The sequence below is a fragment of the Semicossyphus pulcher genome, unplaced genomic scaffold, assembly GCF_022749685.1.
Source record: "Semicossyphus pulcher isolate SPU_LCO1_2020_fin unplaced genomic scaffold, fSemPul1.0.p SCAF_6, whole genome shotgun sequence".
Taxonomy (NCBI): domain Eukaryota; kingdom Metazoa; phylum Chordata; class Actinopteri; order Labriformes; family Labridae; genus Semicossyphus; species Semicossyphus pulcher.
Window position 1 is genome coordinate 30,250,192 of NW_027211737.1, and position 23,723 is coordinate 30,273,914.

The 23,723-nt window shown below is 45.1% G+C and overlaps 2 protein-coding genes across 2 annotated transcripts; both read right to left on the reverse strand.

Moving 5' to 3' along the window:
* Positions 1-424: 424 nt before the first annotated feature.
* Positions 425-6,718, reverse strand: card9 (caspase recruitment domain family, member 9). The gene is made up of 13 exons (XM_069683541.1): positions 6,368-6,718; positions 5,567-5,636; positions 4,538-4,675; positions 4,348-4,466; positions 4,027-4,233; positions 3,862-3,945; positions 2,458-2,754; positions 1,811-1,936; positions 1,535-1,723; positions 1,407-1,461; positions 1,161-1,288; positions 857-912; positions 425-766 (listed from the first exon to the last, which is right to left on the reverse strand). Exons 1-13 carry the CDS (start codon positions 6,494-6,496, stop codon positions 679-681), a joined length of 1,686 nt encoding a protein of 561 aa, XP_069539642.1. The 5' UTR covers positions 6,497-6,718; the 3' UTR covers positions 425-678.
* A 2,991-nt stretch (positions 6,719-9,709) lies between these two features.
* Positions 9,710-23,657, reverse strand: snapc4 (small nuclear RNA activating complex, polypeptide 4). Its single transcript, XM_069682736.1, has 22 exons — positions 23,585-23,657; positions 22,692-22,805; positions 22,558-22,589; positions 22,115-22,211; positions 21,988-22,013; positions 21,788-21,910; positions 21,205-21,345; positions 21,033-21,117; positions 20,136-20,217; positions 19,888-19,993; positions 19,635-19,703; positions 19,382-19,546; positions 18,591-18,741; positions 17,990-18,096; positions 17,064-17,158; positions 16,856-16,950; positions 16,393-16,487; positions 14,389-16,098; positions 13,567-14,301; positions 12,566-13,400; positions 10,603-10,889; positions 9,710-10,343 (listed from the first exon to the last, which is right to left on the reverse strand). The coding sequence occupies exons 2-22, from the start codon at positions 22,801-22,803 to the stop codon at positions 10,236-10,238; spliced, it is 5,256 nt and encodes a 1,751-aa protein (XP_069538837.1). The 5' UTR covers positions 22,804-22,805; positions 23,585-23,657; the 3' UTR covers positions 9,710-10,235.
* Between the last annotated feature and the right edge of the window lie 66 nt (positions 23,658-23,723).

The following is a 23,723-nucleotide window of genomic DNA, read 5'->3' on the forward strand; positions in this document are numbered from 1 at the left end:
GTGAGTATAAAGTCCGTTAAACTCAAACTGTCGGTATCCGCTTCAATCAGAAAGTCTGAGCGTCCTTTAGTTACCATGGCGACAAGCGTTCCGGAGGCTTTGTGACGTTCGTGGTCCACTGAGAAAATCGTACATCCCGAATATGTAGTACAACTACGAGTTTAATTTTTTCTGACTTTTCTCGAATGAGATTTTTTTTTTTTGCATTTTTATTATTAACCATCATATCATGTTTTATTATTTGCTGTGTAGATTAGAAAAGAAATGTACATCAACAACAGAAAACAGACAATCTTTTTTAGACATTTTTTTCCATCAGATATTGGTAAAAAACAAAAGAAAAGTGTGGTACATTATTAACTATAATGAGTAATGAACTATAAAAAAAAAAAAACTCATACTCAGGTGATTATTTGTGATATTTTTTATTTTCATCATTACTATCTTTTCATTCTGTTTTTGCTTCTCTTGGTAAAAGTCACAATGTTACACAAAATACCACCTCAGGACAGTCATATTAGAAACCAGCCGCCTTGAACACACCATCAGCAAACACAGAGATTAACTGGTTTTAAATACAAATGAAATAAAGTCAACCAGGAAATGTGAGATCAATTAGAAACAGCTGAAAAACGTTTTTTATGAAACTTGAGAATCTTATGCCATGCCAGCTGGTGTTCAGTCAGAGTCTGTGATGTCACTGCTGTCGTCATGGTTCCCGGCTGTGTACTCTTTGCAGATGAGCTTTGACCTGAGAGCCCGCTTCCTGTTGTCATAAAAACAAGAGGAAGCTAAAAAGCACACTTGGATAGCTGCTGAAATATTTTTAGACTAAGTTAAAAGCACCTCAGCTTACCTGCGGTAAAAGAAGTTTGGTCGACTTGAGGTTGGAGAGGCATCTGTCTCCTCCTCCTGCAGGTAGACAGAGAGAGACAGACAGGCAGACATCATCATCAGGACAGGTGTGATATTAAAAGTTCAGGTAAAGGTAAGATCCTTTTTTTTTTTTTTTTTTTACATAAATCTCTGTTTCTTAAATGGATTTTATCGTTCTTTATTAAAGGTACACAAGAACAAACCATACAACACGTTCAAATGTTACGAATACCAAAAACCTAGGGTTACCATCTAGACACGACCTGAAGCCACAGGTAAATTACCCATGATGCAGCACTGCTGGGCTTCTCTTCAGGCTCTTCGGCTCCTCCTAAAGGCGAGCCGTGCTGCTGCAGCGCTGCGGCCTCCTCGTTCTCCCCCGACGTGCCACTGGGGACCTCCTCACTGCTGCCTGATTACAGCAGGTCACATGATGACAGAAGGTCACATGATGACAGAAGGTCACATGATCACTTCAGGTTAGATCACATGATTTCATATGACGGCAGGTAATTTAACAAGACTCTCACCTTTAACAATGTTCTCCCTGGGCTCCTCCTCCTCACTGCTCACACTCCTCTCACCCTGAGTGAGAAAGCCTTCATCATTACATCATCATTACATCGTCGTAACATCATCATCACCTTCTCCTCCTTACCTGGTGAGTTTTGCAGTTGAGTTTGCGGAGGCGTGTCCTCAGCTGTAGCTCCTCCCCCTGCGTCCTCAGCAGGAGAAGTTCCAGTTTATCAGATTGCTCGGTGAGCTGTCGGACCTGCTCTCTGTACTGGTCCTTCTCCTGCAGGAGCTGCCGCGCCTCCTCCTGCTGCTCCGCCCGGGACGAGAGAGCCTGGAACAACAACAAGAGGGTTTCCAATCGTGACATCATCACTACCATCATCATCGTCCTCCTCCTTCTCTACCTCCTCCACCTCACCTTGTCTCTCTCTCTGATCACCTCCTCCAGCTGTCTGAGGGTTTGTTTGTTTCGTTGACGGTACATCCTGGCGTCCCCCTTCAGCTGAGCGCACCGCAGCTCCAGCTCCTCCTTCTCCTCCAGACACTGAAAAGAAACGTACCTTACTAACTGTACTTACTTTGATTGTGCTCTTTTATTGTGTTGTAATGAATCGTTTTATTTTGTACTCTGGGAAAAAGACCAAAGTCAGTTATTGATTATGTTAAATTTCACATTTTCCTCAAGACAACATTTGCTCTATTGCAACATTTGACACAGACATTTAAACATGACGAACAAAGCAGAATCATCAGCGTGGAGGAGGACTTTATTTAATTGATTGCTCGATTAGCCTCCTCCATTTCTGATTTGTTCCTCTTTTCTGTTTTAAAACTAAATACTTCCTCCATGTGATTCACAATAAAAGGTTTCAGCAGTTCAGGGAACCCACTCCCTTCCCTTCCCTGAAGCGCTTTGATTGTGAAATAGTCACGGGTTGTTTTTTAGGTTTAATTAAAAAGGAGGCACACTGGACACTTTTAAAGGCCTTCAATTATTTATGACACATGAATTAGACTTTAATTAACCACAGGGACCCGGCTCTGTACCATCAACCTCATCCTCACCCTGGTTCTCTGCTCCTCTGCTCTGTGGAGGTCTTTTCTCAGTTTAAACACCGTAGAGAGGATGTTTATCTGAGTAAGAGTTGGACTCTCCTGCTGCTGCTGCTGCTGCTGCTGCTGCTGCTGCTGCTGCTGCTGCTGCTGCTGCTGCTGCTGCTGCTGCTGCTGCTGCGTCTCCTGCTTCTCCTCCTTTTTCACTTTCGGCTCCTCTAATTTTTTCTCCTCCGGTTTCTCCTCTTTAGGCTCCTCAAGTCTGTTGGGGTGAAAGAAGGTCTCTGGGGGCAGAGCCAGACTCCTGCTCTGAAAATCAAAACATGTTAGTCAGTCAGTTTCTTATCCGCCTACATCAGGTCCAACACCTCGCTAATGCAACACTGTCTTATATTAAAGGGATGCGCAGCTGTCCGCATACTTTTGGCCAGGTTGTGTGTTCCCACTTTTTTGTTGTTATTTAGTATTTCATCCATCAGAACAAAATATTCTGCTCTACAGCACTCAGAACAATTGCAGTTACATCTGAATCACAGTTAAAGTATAAGCTTTGAAAGTGCTGCTCAGCTGTTGCTTTCATAGACTGTATATAAGAAGTGGACGTAGCCATTGAGATGTCAACCACTGGTTTGTAGACGACCACTTTAAAGCCTCAAAGGGCATTTTGGCCTTCCCATTATTGTGTTTATGGAGAAAGAAGTGGCCATATTTGGGTGAAGCTGGAGAGAAGAGAGGGGCTAGCAAATGCTCAATTATCCGCTAAAGTCAGAACTTGCAAGGGAAGCAAGGTACAACCAGATGTGTAACGCCTGGATCAAATAGACCCGGCGCGTATCTTTAGCGGAGCAGAGCGGAGAGAAACTTCTGGGACATGTTGCAGAATCACAAGCATTGACTTGAATGGGCGTGATCGACTCCGGAGGTCGCGGCGCACACGGAACGCGCTGGAGACGGATCCTGTGGATTTTGAGGGTAACTGTGGTGTTAAATGGGATGCAAAATTTGGCATGCAAAAAAGCCTTTAAACAAAATGTACCCATCAAAGTGACAGTCACTGTGGCAACGACTTAGCAAGCCCAAGGAAGCCGTGTCCTAAAGCATACTTAACTCTAACTCGTGATATTTAACTCTAAATGGGACCATCATTTTATGCAATAATGATCAGCCTTCAAATTTGTGATTTAGACCAAAAACACATTATTTTACTGAGGCAATAAATTAAGTGAGATTTTGTCATAGATTTCTGCACAGGCTGACTTCTTATTGCAACCAGTTGGGTCTCCCCCTGCTGGTTATTAGAAATAATGCAAGATTTAGATGCTTCCACATTGGCTTTACTTTCCAGAACAAAGGGCTGCCTCCACTTCCTAAACTAAAGTGTGAGTTGTGTCATTCCATGGCTGAAACAGTCTCTACCTCCTGCAGCGGTCTCATTGTCCGTCGTCTCAGCAGTCGAGTCTGGCTTTCAGCTCGCAGCACCGTGTGTTTAAGACGCTCCACCTGCACGCACGCACAGAGGTCAAAAGTCAGACGTTATGTCCACATGCAGTTCTGTAAAGGGGTTCAAGGGGTTCAGCTGACCTCTATCTGCAGGTCTCGGTTGGCCAGCAGGGCGTTGCTCTTCTCCTGGCTCAGAGTGTTGATGTCGGCCATCAGACTGTAGTTGTGATCTCTGAGCTGTTTCACCTCCTCGTTCAGCCGCACACGCTCTTCCCGAACCTTGTGTATGCGCTCAGTCAGCTTCCTCAGCTCTCGGTCCCTCAGCTGCTGCTGCCGAGACCACACCTCCTAGTGACGAAACAACATAACAGAAAACAGTGATTTAACCAACATATTATACTCTGTCCTTGGGCGACACAATGATCAACATCTTCAATAAGTCTGTCTTAGTCATAAACTGACCTGGTCCTTGGCGACGGAGCAGGCCTGCTGGCGACGCCTCCTTTCATCCTGCAGCGCCCTCTGCAGACGGCTGAGCTCGGACATCAAGAACTGAGTCAGACCAGATTCACCTGCTGTGTCTGAACCGAGATATAAACATGTAATACTTGAATTATTGACGGTAAATCTGCACACGGACAGGTTAACAGACCGATGAGGATGCTGAAGGTCTTGTTGGGCTCCTTCCCGGTGATGCGGCTGTACAGTTGAGGATAATCCAGCTCCAGACTCTCCAGGAAGGCTGTGTAACCTTTGACCCCTGTCCTCTGTAGGATGTCCAACAGGGCTCCTGGAAAAGAAAAAAGTTCAGACATCAGCTATTTTAGTTAGGCAAGATTGCCTCTAATATCCCGTGGGTGACTATGACACGCCTTTAGTGGCTTAGCCAGAACCCAAGTGAGTCAGATGTGGTCTTGACAAATAGGACACAGCATGGGTGACTAGGTCAAGACCTCATCACCCAGACATGACACCGTCTTATAGATCTGTTTGTTTGGTCATAACTTCAGCAACTTGGACATGACCTGAAAAACTACAGCATGGTGATTGGAATTCAACCAGAGTGACTGGATTACAAACTTGGTGACTGCTCTTTGTGATTCAGTCATAACCCGGACGGCTAGAATGAGATCTTAGTGACATAATCCCAGTAGATGATCTGTGTCTACGTGTCTACTTGGATATGACCAATGTGACAACTACATGACTTTAGGAACTTAACATGACCTCGTCGACATTAAGAGGAAGTCTCCTGACATAGGAAAATGTGATATTTTGGAAACAAGCTTGATGATGAAATTTTTGGCATGATCTCAGCCAGTAATGTAGCCTTCAGGACAAGGCTTGCATCAACCAGACTTCCTCTAACTGATTCAACTGGTCCTCCTCCTTTCCAGAGAGATGTCCATCTGACGTAAGCCAGTTTCAACCTTTGATCTACTTTGGGGCAGGTTGAAGAGCCGTTGAGGCATTTTCAAAAACAGCCAAGAACGCTGCCCTGATGGAGAATGTACCGAATCTGCTTTCAAGCTTTCAATTAGCCAAGGGGTTCCCGACCAATTTGCACAAGGCTATCAGACATAACCTAAGTTGATCTGTGTGCCATCATGTTGACCACTTTGGTATGACCTATGTGATTGGATGTTGCATTGCTTCAGGTGTGACTGCTGTTACTACTTACCGACTTTTCTCCTCCTGACAACGAGGGCTGGGTCGTTGAAGAGCTGCTCCTCATCTTCAGCGCCGATCACCTGACAGTGCCCATCACAAAGCAACCAATCAACACCAGGAATATACAGCAGATCAGGGAGGTGCTGCTTGGTATGAAGCGGCAGGAGGAGCATAAAGGGTACACAGACGGCTAACGAGATGCAGGAATGGTATCAGGTGATTGAGCAGTAACAGGAGTAGGTCTTGACTTGGGTGGAGGTAACCAATGTTGTGTGGAGAAGATGGGGGAGCAATATAAGCAGGAACAGGAGTATAAGGAGGAGTTGTTGGAGCTAGGGTTTTGTAGCAGCAGGATAACACATGGAACAGGCTGAGGAATGGATTGATTGCAGGAGAATCAAGAGCTGTGATAGCAGGAGTAGGTGGAAGGGAAGTTACAGGATCCAATGCGGGAGGTGTGACATTTGAAGGGGTAAGGAGTACTTTGAGGAGTAGGTCAAGGAAGTGTAGCAATATGAGTATGTGCAGGTAGATGAAGAGTATCTGACACTGCATGCAGGTTAAGGTAAGTACAGTAAGGGGTACCTGACACTGGAAGAGGTTGCAGGGGGAGGTGTGCCAGTCATATAAGGAGCAGGAGATGTGACAGGAAAAGAGGTGTAGTCGCAGAAGTAGCAGCAGGACCTTCCGTGGGTGTACGAGTACTTTGTTTGAGGTATGAATTAGTGTGGAAGACGAGCAGATGTATTTGGAGTATTGGGAACAGCTGGAAAGCAGGATAGGAAGGAGGTACACGAGGAGGTGTACGTACCTGGCACTGTCGGAGGTACGGAGTGATTCTTGAAGGGTCAATGTGTTTGATGAGCAGCATCCTGAAATCATCCAGCTGCAGCCAGCAGAGGTCGTCCTCACACACTCCGTCCATCGCACACTGGGACATCTTCTCTGATATATTACTCTTTGATCTACTATCCTTCAAAATATTACACTCTGACACACTGAAATTTGATTCCAATATACCACCCTCAGGTACACTATGCTCAGATATAGTACCCTTGGGTACACCTACGCTCCAATTAATACCCCTTTGGGTACGCTACGCTGAGATATACGACCCTTGGGTACACTACGCTTCAAGTAATACCTCTCGGGTACACTACGCTGAGATATACGACCCTTGGGTACACCTATGCTCCAATTAATACCCCTTTGGGTACACTACACTCCAAGTAATACCCCTCGGGTACACTACACTCCAAGTAATACCCCTCGGGTACACTACGCTCTGATTAATACCCCTTGGGTACACTACACTCCGATTAATACCCCTCTGACACACTATGCTCAGATATAGTATCCTCGGGTACACTACGTTTCGATTTATACCCCTCTGATATACTACCCTTAGATGAACTGCACTCCAATATACTTCACTCCAATACACTAGCATCTGACATACTACAATCAAATTCCCAACACTATGACTTACTATTTTCTAATACTCAGCATTCCGTTATACAGTGCTCCAATACTATACTTTAAAACACCATGTACCAATACACCACACTCTGTGCACACTATACACTAATATACTAGACCCTGATATATGATGCTTTGATATTCTATGACAATCTGATGTACAACACTCCAATACTCAGATATTCAGGCTCATTACTACACTCTAACTACATGCCTGAAAACATTACTCTGAGCGCTCTACACTCCATCATACTACCCTCTGAGAACACTTCTCTGGGTATGCTCACTCTATTTTCTACACTATACACTGAGTACTGCAGACACTGAATAAAGGTAGCAAACACGTTTTACACACCTGCACAATCTGTCCTGTCTCTGCTGCTGTCTGTTTAAATGATCCGTCTCTCTCGATCTCTCTATCTTTCTTTGGCTGTATGCACTTCTTCTGTCCTTTATGAGAAACAGGTCCTTTCTCTCAGTTCCTGTTTCTGACCACACCCTCTCTGGCTGGCACTGACAGGACCATGTTTCAATTTATTAGGTTAAACACTGAGAACATCTGGAAAATTCAAACTTCTATATCTCATCTACAGAAGCAAAATTACAATGACAACTGTGTTAAATGTTATAAAATAAAAATAAAGGTACAAAATCATTCGTTTGATTTTGATATGCATACTTTACCATTTTATAGACTCCACTACAACTCAGAGGGCAACATACTTTTTCCAACACTAGACAGACAGTAGTTACTCTACAGATAGATTATTAAAACTCTGTAGAAAACAACCAATAAATATATATTATTACAAACTAAATCATTTAGCAGCATTTAAAGTATTATATATAAGTATCAGCTTCCCATTTTCCGGCTGTTACATTAAAATAAGACACATTAGTGCATTCAGGTGGTGCAATGTCAAAAAAAAAGAAGTACTGTATTTTTTATTTGCTAATTAGCTCATGCTAGCATGCTGAACTTAGATTGCGAACATGGTAAGCAGTATCCCTGCTAAACATTAGCATGTAAGCATTGTCATTGCAAGAATGTTATCATGCTAAAAATCAAACACTCCTGTGTTAAGGAAGTGATGACAAAAAGAGGAACAAGCGTTGGCCTAGGGAAGTCACATGAGCAGAGACACGGCGTGAACAGGAAACATCAACTGGGTGAAACAGGAAGTGATGTCTGAGAGGCATTGATTTGTGTTTGCAGATATTCCTGGAAGTCTAACTGGTCAGAAGTGAATCCAAACAGAGAAAGGAAGAAAGCCACACGTTTAACCGTGAAAGCAAAATTCATAGAGGCCAAAAGGATCTGAGTTTACCCATATACTGGGTTTAAAAAGTGAAGGTAGCCACAGTGAGATACTGCTCTGTGTAATATCCTTTTGAGCCTTGAGTTGTGGTTGCCATCTTGATTTTTTTTTCTTTTTACCAGAAGTTAAGAAAAATATTGACAGTGTATTCCAGAGAATGAGATTGTTTTTTGTGGTGGTATCTGACTGGAGTTGTTCATTTATTTGACTTAAAGTAATAAAATCAAAGATACATTTGTGGAAAAAATCACAAGTGGCGCCCAGTTAGTGACGCGTTTTCCATCAGCCAGCAGCGGTTGGTCTGCAAGAGAGGGTAGGCGGAGCTAAGCAGCTGTTTTTCCGGTCTCTGCAAGTGTTGCGAGTAAACAGTAATCTGCTATGGCTGAACAATGAAAAGATGGATGACTACAGATACAAAGAAACAAGAAACAAATTTGACGCTCAGATGAAGGCAAACAGTCTAAAAAGGAAAGCGACCGTCAGCGAGGAAAATCGAGAGTTACAACCGTGACAAAGGGAGCCAATCGTGGACGTCTGGTTAAGTTGGGACGTTTACTCCCACAGATATCATTTATCGGCAAAGATGCCGCCAAAGACAACACCACTGAAATCTTCGAAGAGATGGTATTATGCTGTTTCACATTTTAAGACACATATATAATGTTACAGTGTTGGATGTCCAGACTAAACGTGGGTGAAGTTTCAAATCTGTCGGTAAAAGTATGTCGGAGTAATCCACAGGCTTCTCAGCTCAGGCTGCTGTGAACGCTGGGTGTCAGACAGTTTTTTCTACACACTGCACTTTAAGACGTCACAAGGCTTCAGAGAGCTGGCCAATCGGAAGAAAGTCGGCTTGTAGGGGCGGGGTTTCTTAAAGGGACAGAGCTGACTGAGTCTTTTCAGGCAGAGGCTGTATGAGGGTTTTTCTAACTGTAAATTATGCTGAGCTACTCCACAGGGAACACCCCCTTTAAATAACTTATAAATCAATTTTTTGCTGATATATATCGTGTTAACTGACCAACACATTTGTGGGATTTTGGTATTACTTTATAGTCCACGTCATCCCTGAAATACCAAGGAAATGCTTTGTGAAAAGGGAGCCAACCATAGACGTCTGGTTAAATTGGGAAGTGCACTCCCGCAATTAACGTTTATGGCCATTAGGTGCCGCCAAAGAGAACGAAACTCTCAGATTGAATCTTTAAAGAAGCTTAGAGAGCTTGTAGAAAGTAGCTGCCTTCACAGCGTCCACACAGTCCACAGGGTCCCCACAGTCCAGGTTTAAAACTAACTGATCCTTGCAGACATATAAAAGCTCAAACAGCTTAATTTCACATAAACTTTCTCTTTATTACAAAAATTCAGCTCATTGTCACTTAACTTTCTTTACAGAAGCTGAATAAAACGTATAACAAACACAATATAACACTTTAAACTCGATCCTGAGGTTCCTCTTAAATATTTCTATCGACAGACATCAGCAGGCATGGGGAAAATGAATTATTCTAAGTGGTGCATTTAAGGTCAGTCAGACATTTGAGAATCAGCTGCTGATTCATGCGCTACCGTCTAACTCGGACTCAGAAACTGAGACAACGCTTGATAGTGCAATTTCAGAGGGTCTTTGAATGCATCTCTCGGAACATTGAGATCTCAGTCTTAACTTGCAGAAGAACATAAATGTTTTTTTATGTTTAATAAAGTGACTTTTGTTGCTGTCCAGTGAAAACGACTAATTTTAAAACTGTCAACTTTTCCAAACGCAACTTTTTTAAATATTACTATTGAACCATTATATTCTTTAAGTTATAACATGTTGAACAAGGAGAAAAATTTTCATCCAAGAACTAATGAAGTCAACATTAAGATCTGTGGTTTTCATTGGACAGTCTGGTCTAGTCCGGTCTGGTTGGAGGTGGGTGTTTTTGTAATTCCTGAGAAGTGATGGGCGGAAGCTCCTGACCCGTCACGCGGCAGCAAAGATCTCTGGAGACAAAAAAGAAAGAAAAACTGCGACATGAGTTTGTTTGGAGGCGTATTGTGATTCACACACTGAGCCATGGATCTACTAATCAATATACTAAACATGATTCTAACAGTATCTAGTTTCTGCTCCTCTGTGTTGCTCCAGGTGTTTGATTCCTCAGCATCAGATATATAAACAAACAATAATAATAATGCAAACATTAAAGGTAAATTAATTTCAGAAATGATTTAAACAACCTGATTAAAGAATTGAACTCACCTCAGCTTTTCTCTGTTTTCCTCTTTCTTTGATTCTCTGTAGTCCCTCCTCCTCCTCCTCCCCATCCTTCTCCTTCTCCTCATTGGCTGGGGGGGGCACAGGCTTTTCTGTGATTGGCTGCACGGTGGCCAGGAGGGCGGGGACAGTGAAGCAGGACAGGAAGCGGGCCTTCAGCATCTGGTAAGCGGGGTTATCTGAGAAACGCTCTGCCACCAGCTGACGCAACGCTGCCACGCGCTCCTCCTCCTCGTCCACCTCCTGGCTTTCAGCGCTGACAGAGGGAGCTGCTGGGGGATGAAACAAACACACCTGAGATTACACCTTGACACTGAGAGGATGTGATGTTTGGAGTTACTGGAGAGTTCTTTGCCTTTCTGTCATAAGCTCCAAAGTGAGGAAATTCTGGAAGTGTTTTCTCTGCCTTTTGTTCCTCATCAGAGTATCTGACTACTTTCTGTTCTTCTTTCCTTATTATCTGTTGTGATGCAAAGTGGATTCATGTTGGGTGTTGTCGCTGAGCTGTTACCACACTTTCACCGTTTATAAAGTTCAGTCATCTCAGATCTCTAAACTCCTAAAGTTCTGCTGCGAAAGTGCTGCAAATGGACTTAACCCTAGGAGTCCTAATTTAACTATTTTAAACATGCATGAGGAGCAGAACTACATGTTTTTGTTACATTTACTGTGCATGATGCATGATACAGAAGCCTCCACAGAAATGTGATGTAGGTTTAGTGGATCAAAGGAGTTAAAGGAGAAGTTCGGTATTTCTAAACATGGGCCCTATTTGTACAAATTTGTGTCGAAATGACTCATACGAACGAAAGATGTCCTCCGCCGTAGCGGCAATACGGCCACAATGGCTGCAACATAATCCGGGCCGATCAAAGTACGTCCACTAAAAGTTTTTGCCACTGACAGGCTCAGATTGTTGCTCCGGGTGTCCGACAACATCATGGAAATGATCCCTACAAAGATCGTCCTTAAAGAGTAAGAGAAAGATGCCAATTAAATTCAGAATCAATTTTAAGATCCTTTAAAGCACTAAATGGTTTAGCCCCTGCTTATATTTCTGAGCTTTTAACCCCTTACATCACAGAACGACCTCATAGATCATCAAACCACCATCCTCTTGTGATATCACGCACAAAACTTAAAACTAAGGGCGGCTGCTCCTTTGCTGTTTTAGCCCCCAGACTCTGGAACTCACTTACTCCGTCCATTAAATCTGCTGAACCTGTCGGCCGCTTCAAAACACACCTTTTTAACTTTTAGATAATCTTGTATGTCTAATGTGGGCATCTGTGTGACGCTTTGGTATGTATTGGATCATCTCCCCTGTTTGATGTGTGTGTTTGACATTTTCCTTTAATTTTTTATTACTACTATTCTTGTTCTTTATTATGCTGATCTGTTTTTGTGAAGCACTTTGTTACCTGGGTTTGGACAGGTGCTATATAAATAAAGGTTTATTATTATTATTATCCTTTTTGTGTAACCAGAAACAGAAGTCTCGCTCGGGGAGAAGTCTCACTCCGTTACCTGAACAGGACGGTGGAAGATTTGGAGAGAGGATTTGTTTACGTAGAGGACTGTCAGCAGGAATATATTTCAAAAGCCATGGCTGAATATTTAACTGGTTTCAACGATGAAGATGAGGCTTTTGAATTCGATGGCCAGGGTACACAACGCTGTGTAACCACGTCTGAAGATTCCCCCCCTCTGATCAACAGGCTGCAGACTTTCTGTCATGTGCCCAAAATTAACAAGAGGAGGCGGCCGAGACCACAGGGACCAAACAGGCAACTATCTATCAAGTAACATATTTAAATGCATCTAATTTCCTACCTAAAAATGTCACCATTTCTGGTTACACAAAAAGGATCTTACTCTTTAAAAAAAGGAAGCTCTTTGTAGGGATCATTTCCATAATGCTACCCATCTCGTGCATCAGGAGTGTTACCTGGTTTTTCAGCATCTGGTGGGAGGTCAGAGGTGGAGTCGGGCAGGTCTGGAGGCGGACTGGACGTCCTCTCAGTGCTGCTGTCAGGTTTGCTTTTGGTCTGGGGGGGTCGGGGTTCAGACGGTCGACACAAAAGCTGCATGGACAGTTTGGTCAGAGACTTCTTGACCCGGAGAAGCGCACTTAGCGTGCTCAGACTGCTGACGAAGGGCGGTAGGTAGGGAAGAGCAACGCCCGCTCCGCGTACCACCACCCCTCCCTGACCGCTCAACCAGTCCTGCACCTCCACACGGGACTCCAGGAACATCAGGGAGGGGTCAAACTGCAGGGTCTCATTCCTGAGTGGCGTTGATGCAGCTTTGTCTGTTGTGATCGTGCTCCTAAATGGCAGGAAGTGTTTGGAGGGAGGCTTGGGCGGGCACATGGGCAGGGAGGAGGAGCCAGGGTTTGGGACAGGCTGCAAGATGAAGGCTGGTGGGAGGGGCTTGGGGGGACAGGTGGGCAGGGCAGGAGAAGGATGTGGTAAGATTGCTGCAGTGGTCGGGTGAGGTGCAATTGGTCGCGAAGGGGGTGTGGAGGGCTGAGATTTTAAAGTTTTCCTGTGTGGAGCTGGGAGGGGGGCACACGGTGCTAACGCCAGTTGTAGGCCTTGTGGAGGGGCTTCTGCCAGCTGGACCATCCCACTGGGAGTCATGACCCAAATCGACTGACCTGGATTTAAACACATCCCTGGAACCAGAGTCACCTGCTCTTTTTGTTTGACTACTTCCAGTTTACTTCGAGATGTACGAGAGCGCTTCTTAGGGGGAGAAGTTCTCTTCTTCTTGGCTTCAGCCTGGACACATAAAACAGAGAAGGAGGCAGACTGAGCGGTGTGTTTGGTTGTGGTGAAGACTGTGGGAGCTTTCTAAATTGCTGTTTTGTTAATGTATTGATAAGTTTCCTTAATTTGTTGTTTCTGCAGATGTAAAACATGCCTGAAGAACAGAGACAGATCTTACCTTGGCCTGACTGGTTTCCTGCAGAGCTCTGGCCCTCTGACTCGGCTTCCGAACCCTCTTTCCTTCCTGGATCAAACCTGTCACAGCATCATCTTTTGTGGCGACAGCGTCATCTGTCCCGCTCACAGCATCGCCCGTCACTGTCACAGCATCGCTCTTCACGCTCACAGTGTCACCTGTCCCGTCCACAACTCGACTATCCTGACTGCTCGTCACACTCTGCTTCTCCTCCGAGCTCACTCGTTTCCTCTTTTTGGGCGGGGCTTTGATTGTCTTTTTGGGGGCGGAGTCAGATTTACATATCTTGTGTTTTCGTTGTTTAGGGGCGGGGTTTGGTTTTCTTTGACTTAGGGTGGGGCCAAGATTAAACAAGGAGTAGTCATGATCGCTCAGAAAGAGAGCCGTGGAAGAAACAGTGTTCTGATTGGTCTGAATGGATGGGGGTGGGGCTAAACAGATGTTCTGAGTTGAGGACACACTGCCTTCAGAGCAGGTGGGTGGGACCATCTTTGACAAGTTCACAGAGACACAAGGGACCTCCAGTTTGGGAGAAGGAGCAGGAGGTGCTTCAGTTTTTAAGAGAGGTGAGCAGATGACCCCAGCAGGTGGAGAGAGGTGGAGAGTCTGAGGTACCAGCTGGACGGGGGCAGTAGAAACCCCCTGAGGAGGACACTTTGTGTGTTTGGTATGAGCCGGCTTTCTTGGAGAGGAAGCGGCTTTCTTCTTGGCTTCAGCCTGAAAGAAGTAAAAATCAAAGGCGAGTCAGATTCACAAGTTAAAAGAGAAAACACTGACAACAAGAAGTCCTTCAAAGACAGTTACCTTTGCCTCAGTGGCTTCCTGCAGAGCTTTGGCTTTCTGACTCGGCGTCCGAATCCTCCTATTGTCCTTGATCATACTTCCATCTGCCCCGTTCACACCTGTACATGCTTCACTGACATCATTACCTTTCCCTTTCATATCCACCCCATTCGGACTGCCGACAACCACCTCTTGAACCTCTGCTTTCTTTAGCTCCCTCCTTTCCGGTGGGGTCAGGGTGGAGCTTGAAGGACTTGGGGTCGGACATGACTGGCTGGGGCCAGGCACAGGCGGGCTGGGGTTGGATTCAATAGAAGCAGTTGGGTTGGGGAAGGTGGGCAGGGGTCCAGAGGCAGAGCAGGTAAATGTGGCGTTCGAGGGCGCTGTTACCGCAGACAGAGGAGGAACAATCATTCTCTGAGGAGCAGGAGATCTAGATGAAGCCAGGGGTTGTATGGTCAGGGAGGAGTGGGGCATAAACTGGATGGAGGCTGGACGGGGTTGCGTGACAGGATGAGGAATGAAAACAGCCTGAGGAAACGACATAGGAGACATCTGAGGATGCATGTTAGGAGGAATCTGAAGAAGAATGCCGGGGTGAGTCGGGGCAGGATGTTGCTGCAGAACAAGAACTTGCGGGGTTTGCTGTTGCTGCTTTAGCAGCAGTTGCTGCTGTTGCTGTTGCTGCACCGCCTGAAGCTGCTCCAGGATCAGTTTGTGCTGCAGGTCTAACTCCTCTTTGTCCTGCCTCTTCTCTTGAAGGGCTCTTGCAACTGTCTTTGGGCCCTTTGTCTTAGCAGAGCAACGAGCCAGAGTTGGTGTCGGTTCTATCACCCTGTTCCTCCTCTGCTCTATCGCCTCCTTACAGCCCATGGTGTCCACGTTCATGGTCTGGAGGAAAAGCAGGAAGATGGGAGTCGAGGAAAGCTGCCTTCTCTCTCCTTGCTCCCTCAGGGCATCAGCTGCAGACAGTTTGTTTTTTGCTGGGATCAGCAGGTTACCGATCCAGGGAATCACTGCAGCCCGCAGCTGGTATCCCAGGCTTGCCATCGTCACTCGGTTGTTGTTCTGTTTGCCGGACTGGGGTTGGTACTTGTTTGCCTGGTGGGACATGTAGATCCGGAGCTGGTCAGCTGTCACCATCATCATGGTGCGGCTGCTGTGCTGCTTCTCCCACGACAACTCTCTGGGATGAGGTCCGATGATCACGGAGCGTCCAAACCGGCCGACGATGGTTAACCGGACCTTTTCATTGTTTTGGTCTCCAGAGGAAGACAACTCCACGGGTCGAAAGCTCAGGAAGGTGGAACATTGCGCTTTTTCTGCTGGGATCCACTGCTGCATGGGGGGGAAGGTGTACTCCTCCTCTTCCTCCTCCCACTCCACCTCTTCCTGGTCCTTCTCCACCTCTTCCTCCTCTCTCTCCACCTCTTCCTGGTCCTTCTCCACCTCCTCCTCCTGCCTCTCCACCTCCTCCTCCTGCCTCTCCACCTCTTCCTGGTTCTTCTCCACCACCCCAACTTCCACTTTCTCCTTCTTAACCACCTTTTTCTTGTCATCATCGCTGTCCATGTACACTATCACCATCTCCTCCTCTTCCTCCTCCTCCTCTTCCTCACTGCTCTCCTTCTTTATCTTCATCAGTCGTCTCTTGATTTTCTTCTTTACCCGAGGACTCTTTTCCTTCTGTCGTCCTGAACTGCCCGCTGGTTTTTTAGCTCTGGTGTGTTTCTATTAACAGAGAGAGTTAGCATCAGTCACATGATCATGTTCACGTATTTTAGCCGCTTGTTTTCTGACTTCCTGTCTGTGGATGGTGTTGGACAATTAACTGCTATTTGTTAACCCCTACTACAGGACAATACATAAAGAACAATTCTAACCAGATTTCTCTTTATGCTGATGATGTTCTAATTTGCTTTTGTTTTGTCGGACACATTAAAAAGATCTAAGAAGCCAAACCAAACACTTCTCCTCTGGATTCAGCTGTGTGTGAGCCCCCCCACAGAGAACAGGGGAGCGTACCTGGGCAACAAAGTGTCTGCTCAGTTTCCTCCACTCTCGAAGACACTGAGCGTCATTACGATGAGGAATCTCCGCAGCGATTTTCGCCCAGCGACCTGACACACACAAACACAGACATATATTATGAGTGTATAAAGGCTCGAGAGGCATACAGGAAGTGGAATAACAAGCAGATTTTCATGCTGCACCAGTGGGTTGGGCTACAGAACATTAACAGAACCAATAAGTTGTGGTCCAAAGATTAAAAGATGACCTCAAGAGGAGCAGACATGTGACTTTAAGGATGCTGGTTTGACTCGGACTTTATTCTTTTACCGTAGATCTTAGTTCTAAACTTACATCCTGGGGAGCATGCACCAAGGAAGAGAGCTTGTAGACCACATTACAATGCCTTTAAATACTACAGTACCCATGAGCCTCAGCATCACTGCTCTCTGACTGCTTATGTGTTTATGTGACTCACCAACTCCATGTTTCTCCACCAGTTGCAGCAGCTTCTCGCTCTCCAGTGGGTCAAAAGGTCCTCTCTTCGTGTCTGCCTTCAGACAGTCAAGATACCTGCACACAAGCACACGCACACAAACACACAATATTCAGGGTGCACACACTTTTGGCCTCACTTCTCAGAGGCGACAGGTCTGCATTTAAAATGCAATCCAGTCAGCTCTCACCTGTCTCTGCAGCCACTGTCGCTGCGTCCAGGAACCTCCAACCTGATCTTCCACCAGTCCTTCTCTCCGTAATATGACACGGCTCGCAGAAGCAGCTGAGAGACAGACAGGCAGGCAGGAAGACAGACAGGCAGGCAAGAGAGACTTGTTAAAACATTTTTGGTTAATTTTTGCATCATTACACTCTCTCACAATCAAACAGCACAGTTGATCATCTTCCAGCCCTGGCTGGAAACTATTCACGGCTGCAGACTTTCCCACCAAAATTTAGCGTGTTGATGCGGGTTTTTCAGACCCGGGAAGAACCAGCTCATAGATGCTGATTGTCTCTTTTCCCATTGCCAGTGAAGTATACTCCTGTCGGTCTCTTTTCTGCTGCGTCACCTCCTGACATCACAAACGTGCCGGAGACAGGGTTAGTAAACAGTGAAGACGTTACGGTGGTTAGGTCGAGTTTATCAAACTCGGTGCGACAAATTTGGAACGATGTTCGAGCGCTGCTCGGACGGAGACGGGATGAGATGATGAGGAGTCGCAGAAGTTACTGACGGAGCATGTCATCGTGACGGAGAGGGGGCGTCGACCCGGGTTTTGTGTTCCCGTCAATGCCGATCGGAGCCAAAGCGATAATTACCCGGGTCTACTGCAGAGTCATGTGACCCGGGTCTGAATGCCGATTGTAAACTTTCCCACTAAGCAAAAAAGCCGGGTGTTAGTGGGATTTTTGACCAGTGGGAAAGCGGCTTAACAGTTGCTAGTGTTTCTTTTTCATGACTAAAATCAACTGAATAAAAGTGTCAGCTAAATAATTGTAAAGTAACACTTATATCGCATTTTGGTGAATGCCCTAAAGATCAATATTCTCCTATCTGTGTTGATTCAGCAGCCAGTGTGTGTGTCCGGTCTGAGCCCCGCCACCAGCCTACCTCATCTTCCTCTTTGGTCCACGGCCCTCTCTTCAGGCTTGGGTCCAAAACATGGCTCCATCTGTAGATCAGCTGAGCAGGGTCACGACCCTCAATGAAGTAGCTTACTGACACACAGACAGACAGACAGACAGACAGACAGACAGACAGACAGGTGGAGAGAGAGACAGATGTTAGTTGTTGCGTAGATCCATCCATCCATCCATTATCTATACTGCTTATCCCGATCAGTGTCTCAAGGGGGGCTGGAGCCTATCCCAGCTGTCATTGGGTGAGAGGCGGGGTTACACCTGGACTGATCACCTGTCAATCACAGGGCTGACACGCTCACATTCACACCTACTGACAATTTTAGAGTCACCAGTGAACCTAACGAGCTAACGTCTTTGGACTGTGGGAGGAAGCCGGAGAGGGAACCCACGCATGCACGCGGAGAACATGCAAACTCCACACAGAAAGGCCCGCTACTTCTGAACCGGGGTTCGAACCAGGAACCTTCTAGCTGTGAGGGAACAGTGCTAACCACGGCACCACTGTGCAGCACAACATCAGATTTTCAGAGTGTTAAAATTTGTGTGATGTCACCGCGTGATGTCATTACTCTGAGAGTAGGGGATGAAGTTTCCGATCCTCATCTTTTCCACCAGCTCTCTGAGAAGAGCGTCTTCAGCCGCGGTCCAACCTCTGTTTTTTAACGAGCCGGAGATGAAACGCTGGAACGTCTGGAGACAAAGGAAGGCCGTCCTCCCCGTCTGAGAGACAGACAGGTGGAGAGAGAGACGGGTGGAGAGAGAAAAATGGGTGGAAAGAGAGACACAATTCAGAAAAACAAGAAACAGGTCAGAGAAGAAACCTTTGGAAATGAAGACACAGGAAGTCTTCTCCTTCTGAGAGACAGACAAGTGTTGAGATGTAGACAGGGCAGAGAGATACAGACAGGTTAAAAGAGAGAGACAGGTCAGAGACAAAAAGCTTGAACGTCTGAAAATACAGGAAGGCCATCCTTTTGAGAGACAGACAGGTGGAGTGAGTGATGCCAGTCAGAGACAGACAGGTCAGAGATGAAACGCTGAAACGTCTGAAGACACTGAGAGACAGACATATGAGAAGAGACAGAGGGATCAGGGAGAGAAAGACAGGTCAGAGAAAGAGAGAGAGAGAGAGGTCAGAAAATGGAACGTCTGAGAGACAGACAGGAGACCGATCAGTAAGACAGACAGGTCAGAAAGAAATGCTGGAAAGTATGAGAGACAGTCAGGTGGAGAGGGAGAGACAGGTCAGAGAGACACATGGGCAGGCTATCCTTCCCATCTTAGAGACAGACAGTTGGAGAGAGACAATCTGCAGAAAGATAGTAACATAAAAGAGAGACAGACAGGTAGACCTCCTCACCCCCAGCTCTGCCGCGATGGTCTCCCAGTGACTCTCTTGGTATCTCTCGCTGACCTCCTTCAGCTCCTGCACCTCCTCCTGACTCCAGCGGGTCTTATTGACGGACGGGTGGAGGAAGTTCTGCCAGAACCTTTGAATGTCCTCCGCATCCCTCGTTCCTTCAAACTGAGGAGGAGAGGAGAGGAGAAGCTCTTACAGGCAGTCGGATGTGTCTTCAGTCAGAGTCATGTGATTGGTTGATATTTCCACCTACATCAACATTAGAGATTTTTGGCCAATCGTGATCATCAAATCGTTCACCAAACAGCTCGTCTTCCTTCTTCTCCCTGACCAATCAGAGACAGAAAGACAGAAACACTCACATTTAACACCAAGAAATTATTGTATTTATATACTTGTAAGGACCAACCGTGGATTCGTCCATTCACAAGCCCCTAAACTGTAGCCTTGGACGAAGTGATGTCTCAAACTCAAATTGGTCCCCACAAATATAGAACACCACACACGTACTTGAGCATGTCAATTTCTTTCTCCAAACTGTCTATCTGCTGTCTGAGCTGCGGTTTGTCGGCCTCTCCTGCTGAAGTCAGCTTCTGACTCAGGTAGTCCACCCTGGAAGAAAGAAAGATATACAGACGGACAGAGACAAGCAGAGAGGGACAGGTTTTTATAAAATGTCTACATTTTGATGTATGTAGATATGAGGCTTCTGCGACAGATACTAAGACAATGTCCTGATTAAACGTTTATTTACTTGGAGAGTTTGGGTTGGATGAGTTTCCTCAGAGTGTCTCTGGCAACAGAGTGGATCAACAGAGTTTTCTGCCAGCTCTCCCCTGAAGACACAGAGAAAACACAGTCAAAGATATTAAGATAAATTAATTAAGAAGTAGCATTTAATAGTAGTATAATAACACATGTATCAACCAATAACTGTATATAAAGATGGACGACGCGTCTCCGACTCCCCTCGTTGCACTAAAGTGAAGCCGAAATCCCCCCTTGTGTCCTTGGCGTGTTGGAGCCCTCAGGTGGGCTCAGTCTGCAGCAGAACAGCTTCTTGTGTCGGTCTGAAGCAGATATTCACGCTTATGGAAAGTTCAATGACTGTAGTGTTAGTGTTAGTTACGTCTCCTCTCGCCGTTCCTCCTCTAGTCTGCTACTCGGGAACAGAACGCTGCAGGAGCCCCATTTGTCAACAGAACTGTCAGTCATGAGGCCACACCCCCTTTTTATAGCATCAAATAACTAATTAAAAGTAAACTATAGTTTGACTCATGTCCCATCTGTTAACATGGAGGAGGCAGGCTTTATGACCTATACTGCAGCCAGTCAGCAGGGGGCGATAGAGAGGGTTTGGCTTCACTTTCAGGGAGCTGTCATGTTCATACATATTTACTCGTGTTATTATTAATAATTAACATGTATTTATCTTTATATGAGTAATTTAAAGAAGTGTTAGAGAAAATGTTTTTATGTCTTCCTTTATTTTTGTCTGTAAAATATATTGTTTTTGTAATAAATAAGAAAGAAATCTTAAATATCATGACAGTCAACATTGTTCAGCAATGAACCGGCATGTTGTAAAAGTAGGATTTAATAAATATTTATATACATAAATACAAAGTTTAGTGAATTGTTTAATTCTTACATCGTTTCACTTTCAGTTTCTTGTTGTCAAGACAACCCGTCATCCTGCGGGCCTTCTCCTTTGTCTCCTGATTGGATGGAGGACCCTAGAGACGGATAAACACAGCCTCTTATTGGTCAACTGTCATCAGTAAGACAGTTTATCTGCCTGTCTGTGAGTCCGTCTGTCTTACCAGTCCTGTCAGTTTGTCCTTGAAGTACGGTTTGAGGAAGCGGCCCAGGAACATGTTGTGTGACTGCTCGCAGGAGGAGGAGGCGTGCGGTTCTCTGGGAGGCTCTTTGATTGGACCGGACAGCTGAGACTCCACCTCCCTCTGCAGAGAGACAAAATCATCTATTATGATTACTGACCTGCTCCCTAGGGTTGTTTGAAGGGTTGTCTGAATCAAGCGGCAATCTCAGGGGCTGAGAAATTAACCAACGCAGAAATACTAAAAACTGCAATTCATTGAGTAGCCACACTTTTGTTATTTATATGTAAGCATTAATTAGCATGTATACTGCACTCATAGTGTCTGGCTTGTTAGCTTGTTCATTGATATATTGTGGCTGCCCCCGCATATACAGTACGTCAGGATTGTTGTTGGCTTTTACCCGCAGAGAAGACGGCAGCTTGAAGTAATAGAAATACAGGTTGTTTTAAGCCGGCTCACATCGTTCCACAAGCTCTCTTTGCTTCTTCAGTCAGATAAATAAGTCAATAACTCCGGTCAGCTACCACCACAATGACTCATACAGTCTATATGCTGTACTGACCTGCTGCCGTTGGTTGTGTGTCAGCAGCGCCTCAAGCTGTTCCAGAGTCTCCTGAACAACCTGCTGGTAGACGAGGTTCATCTGAAGACACGAGTCCGATGACGGAGACAGACTCAGCTCACTCTGAACAGACAGACAGAGATGCAGTTAGAACACTGACATGTCTGTTACTGATGTTAGGCTGTTTGTATGATACTGACCCCATCACTGCTGCTGTTATCATCATCTGAAGAGAAACAAAACAGACATGAATACGCTGTCAGTATGCAAATCATCTGTACATGGAGAGAAACAGACAGACAGACAGAGAGACAGAGAGACAGGTACCTGACACACAGATGGGATCATGTGGTCCCAGGACGTTCTCCAGGTTCTGGATTTCCCTCTCGATTTTTTCTCTCTCAGCCAGAAGACCAGCTGACGACTGAACACACACACACATTGTGTTTAATAGTAACAGTGATAATCTAAGTGTTACACTCAGGTGCTTAAAAGACCGTTAATTTTAACTTTATATCAATACTTATTTTAAATAAATACTAATATCGGTATCAGCTGTGTGAAGCTACATTCAGAGCCACAATAAACATGATCTAATGTCAATGAGACACTTTAAATGTATATGCAATCTGGTGTTAAACAAACGTTATAGTTGATCTTACTGAGGTCACAGCTTCACTTTTATAATGTAGTTTATTCACACAAGTTGCTACGGTTACGGATACCTCAGTCTGTGTGTGTGTGTGTTAGAGAGAGTTTGTGTGTGTTACCTGTCCCCCTTCGTCCTGCTCTGATTCATCATCTTCTGATTCTTCACCTGACCAAAGAGACAAAATCACCATTAGAGAGACAGACAGTTGGCCTGGGAGACATACAGACAGGGAGACAGACAGAAAGCTGGTACCTGTCTCACTGCTTAGCAGATCCAGTTCAGCGTGTGTTGCAGACAGACTCTGTTCAAGCTCCTCCACCTGTCGTTGGATCCTGTCTCTCTCTGCTGACAGAGAGACAGACATGTCTGCACGAAAACAGACACACAGGTGAGAAAGTGTGTACAGTCACCTGACCAGTCGGTGTTAATATAAAAACAGTTTTCGAAGAACATACAATGCAGACAACAATGGTAGAGGATATTTACTCTATAGTTTATGGTACTTGCAGCACTGTCTGCAGAACATGTAGCAGACCTCACAGCCACTCTGGTCCGTAATCCTTAAAATCCTTACAGAATTGATGTATTAAAGGCCTATTTCTATTCCAGTTCCAAATTTTACTATAATAGCCACCATATTGATAGTCTGTGAATATTTCCCCTCTAAAACTGATATCTTATTGGTCTAAAATGTCCCATATCGGCTGGGCTCTAGTTAAAAACACCTGATGTGGATAACATCTAAAGACAGGAGGTCAGACAGAGATGTTGTTCGTTTGAGTCTGAAGATAATACTTAATTATGATGTAAAAAATAAAAATAGCCATGTCAGTTTTAACCCAGGACAAGATATGAGAGATGATCTGTTGTAATTTAGGTTAACTAATCCTACAACAGTCAGAAGAACAGTAGAAAAACGTAATCTGTACTTTATTAAAACCTGCTTCAAATCTTTTAAAGGTCTCCTTTAATAAAACAAATCATTACTCTGTAATACTCTGTAGTACGGACAGCAGAACAGTTATTACTACAGTAACTTCAGGTCTTACTTCAGCTGTGGATGCTATTGCAGGAGTTTTACTATACTGAGACGCCAAACTCAGACACTAAAACACACATTTAGTAATAATAAGAATCTTTCAAACCTTCAGCGGCTTCCGTCTCTTCAATAAATCCACTGCTTCACTTTAATGTGTGTTTATTTTGTTTTTACTTTCAGCCTCCACGCGCCAATCAACGCAGTTCTGTCGTTAACATATTACCCAGCAGGCAGTGCGGCGGATC

What these genes read in the sequence shown, in the direction of transcription:
- card9 (XM_069683541.1), bottom strand. Translation starts at nt 6,496, where the DNA reads ATGTCCCAGTGTGCGATGGACGGAGTGTGTGAGGACGACCTCTGCTGG. An exon ending in CGTACCTCCGACAGTGCCAG is followed by an intron (nt 5,637 to 6,367) that starts GTACGTACACCT and finishes GGGCACTGTCAG; the next exon opens with GTGATCGGCGCTGAAGATGA. An exon ending in CCAAACTTCTTTTACCGCAG is followed by an intron (nt 767 to 856) that starts GTAAGCTGAGGT and finishes TTATGACAACAG; the next exon opens with GAAGCGGGCTCTCAGGTCAA.
- snapc4 (XM_069682736.1), bottom strand. Translation starts at nt 22,803, where the DNA reads ATGTCTGTCTCTCTGTCAGCAGAGAGAGACAGGATCCAACGACAGGTG. An exon ending in GAAACTGAAAGTGAAACGAT is followed by an intron (nt 20,218 to 21,032) that starts GTAAGAATTAAA and finishes CTGTGTCTTCAG; the next exon opens with GGGAGAGCTGGCAGAAAACT. An exon ending in GAAAACAGAGAAAAGCTGAG is followed by an intron (nt 10,344 to 10,602) that starts GTGAGTTCAATT and finishes TTTTGTCTCCAG; the next exon opens with AGATCTTTGCTGCCGCGTGA.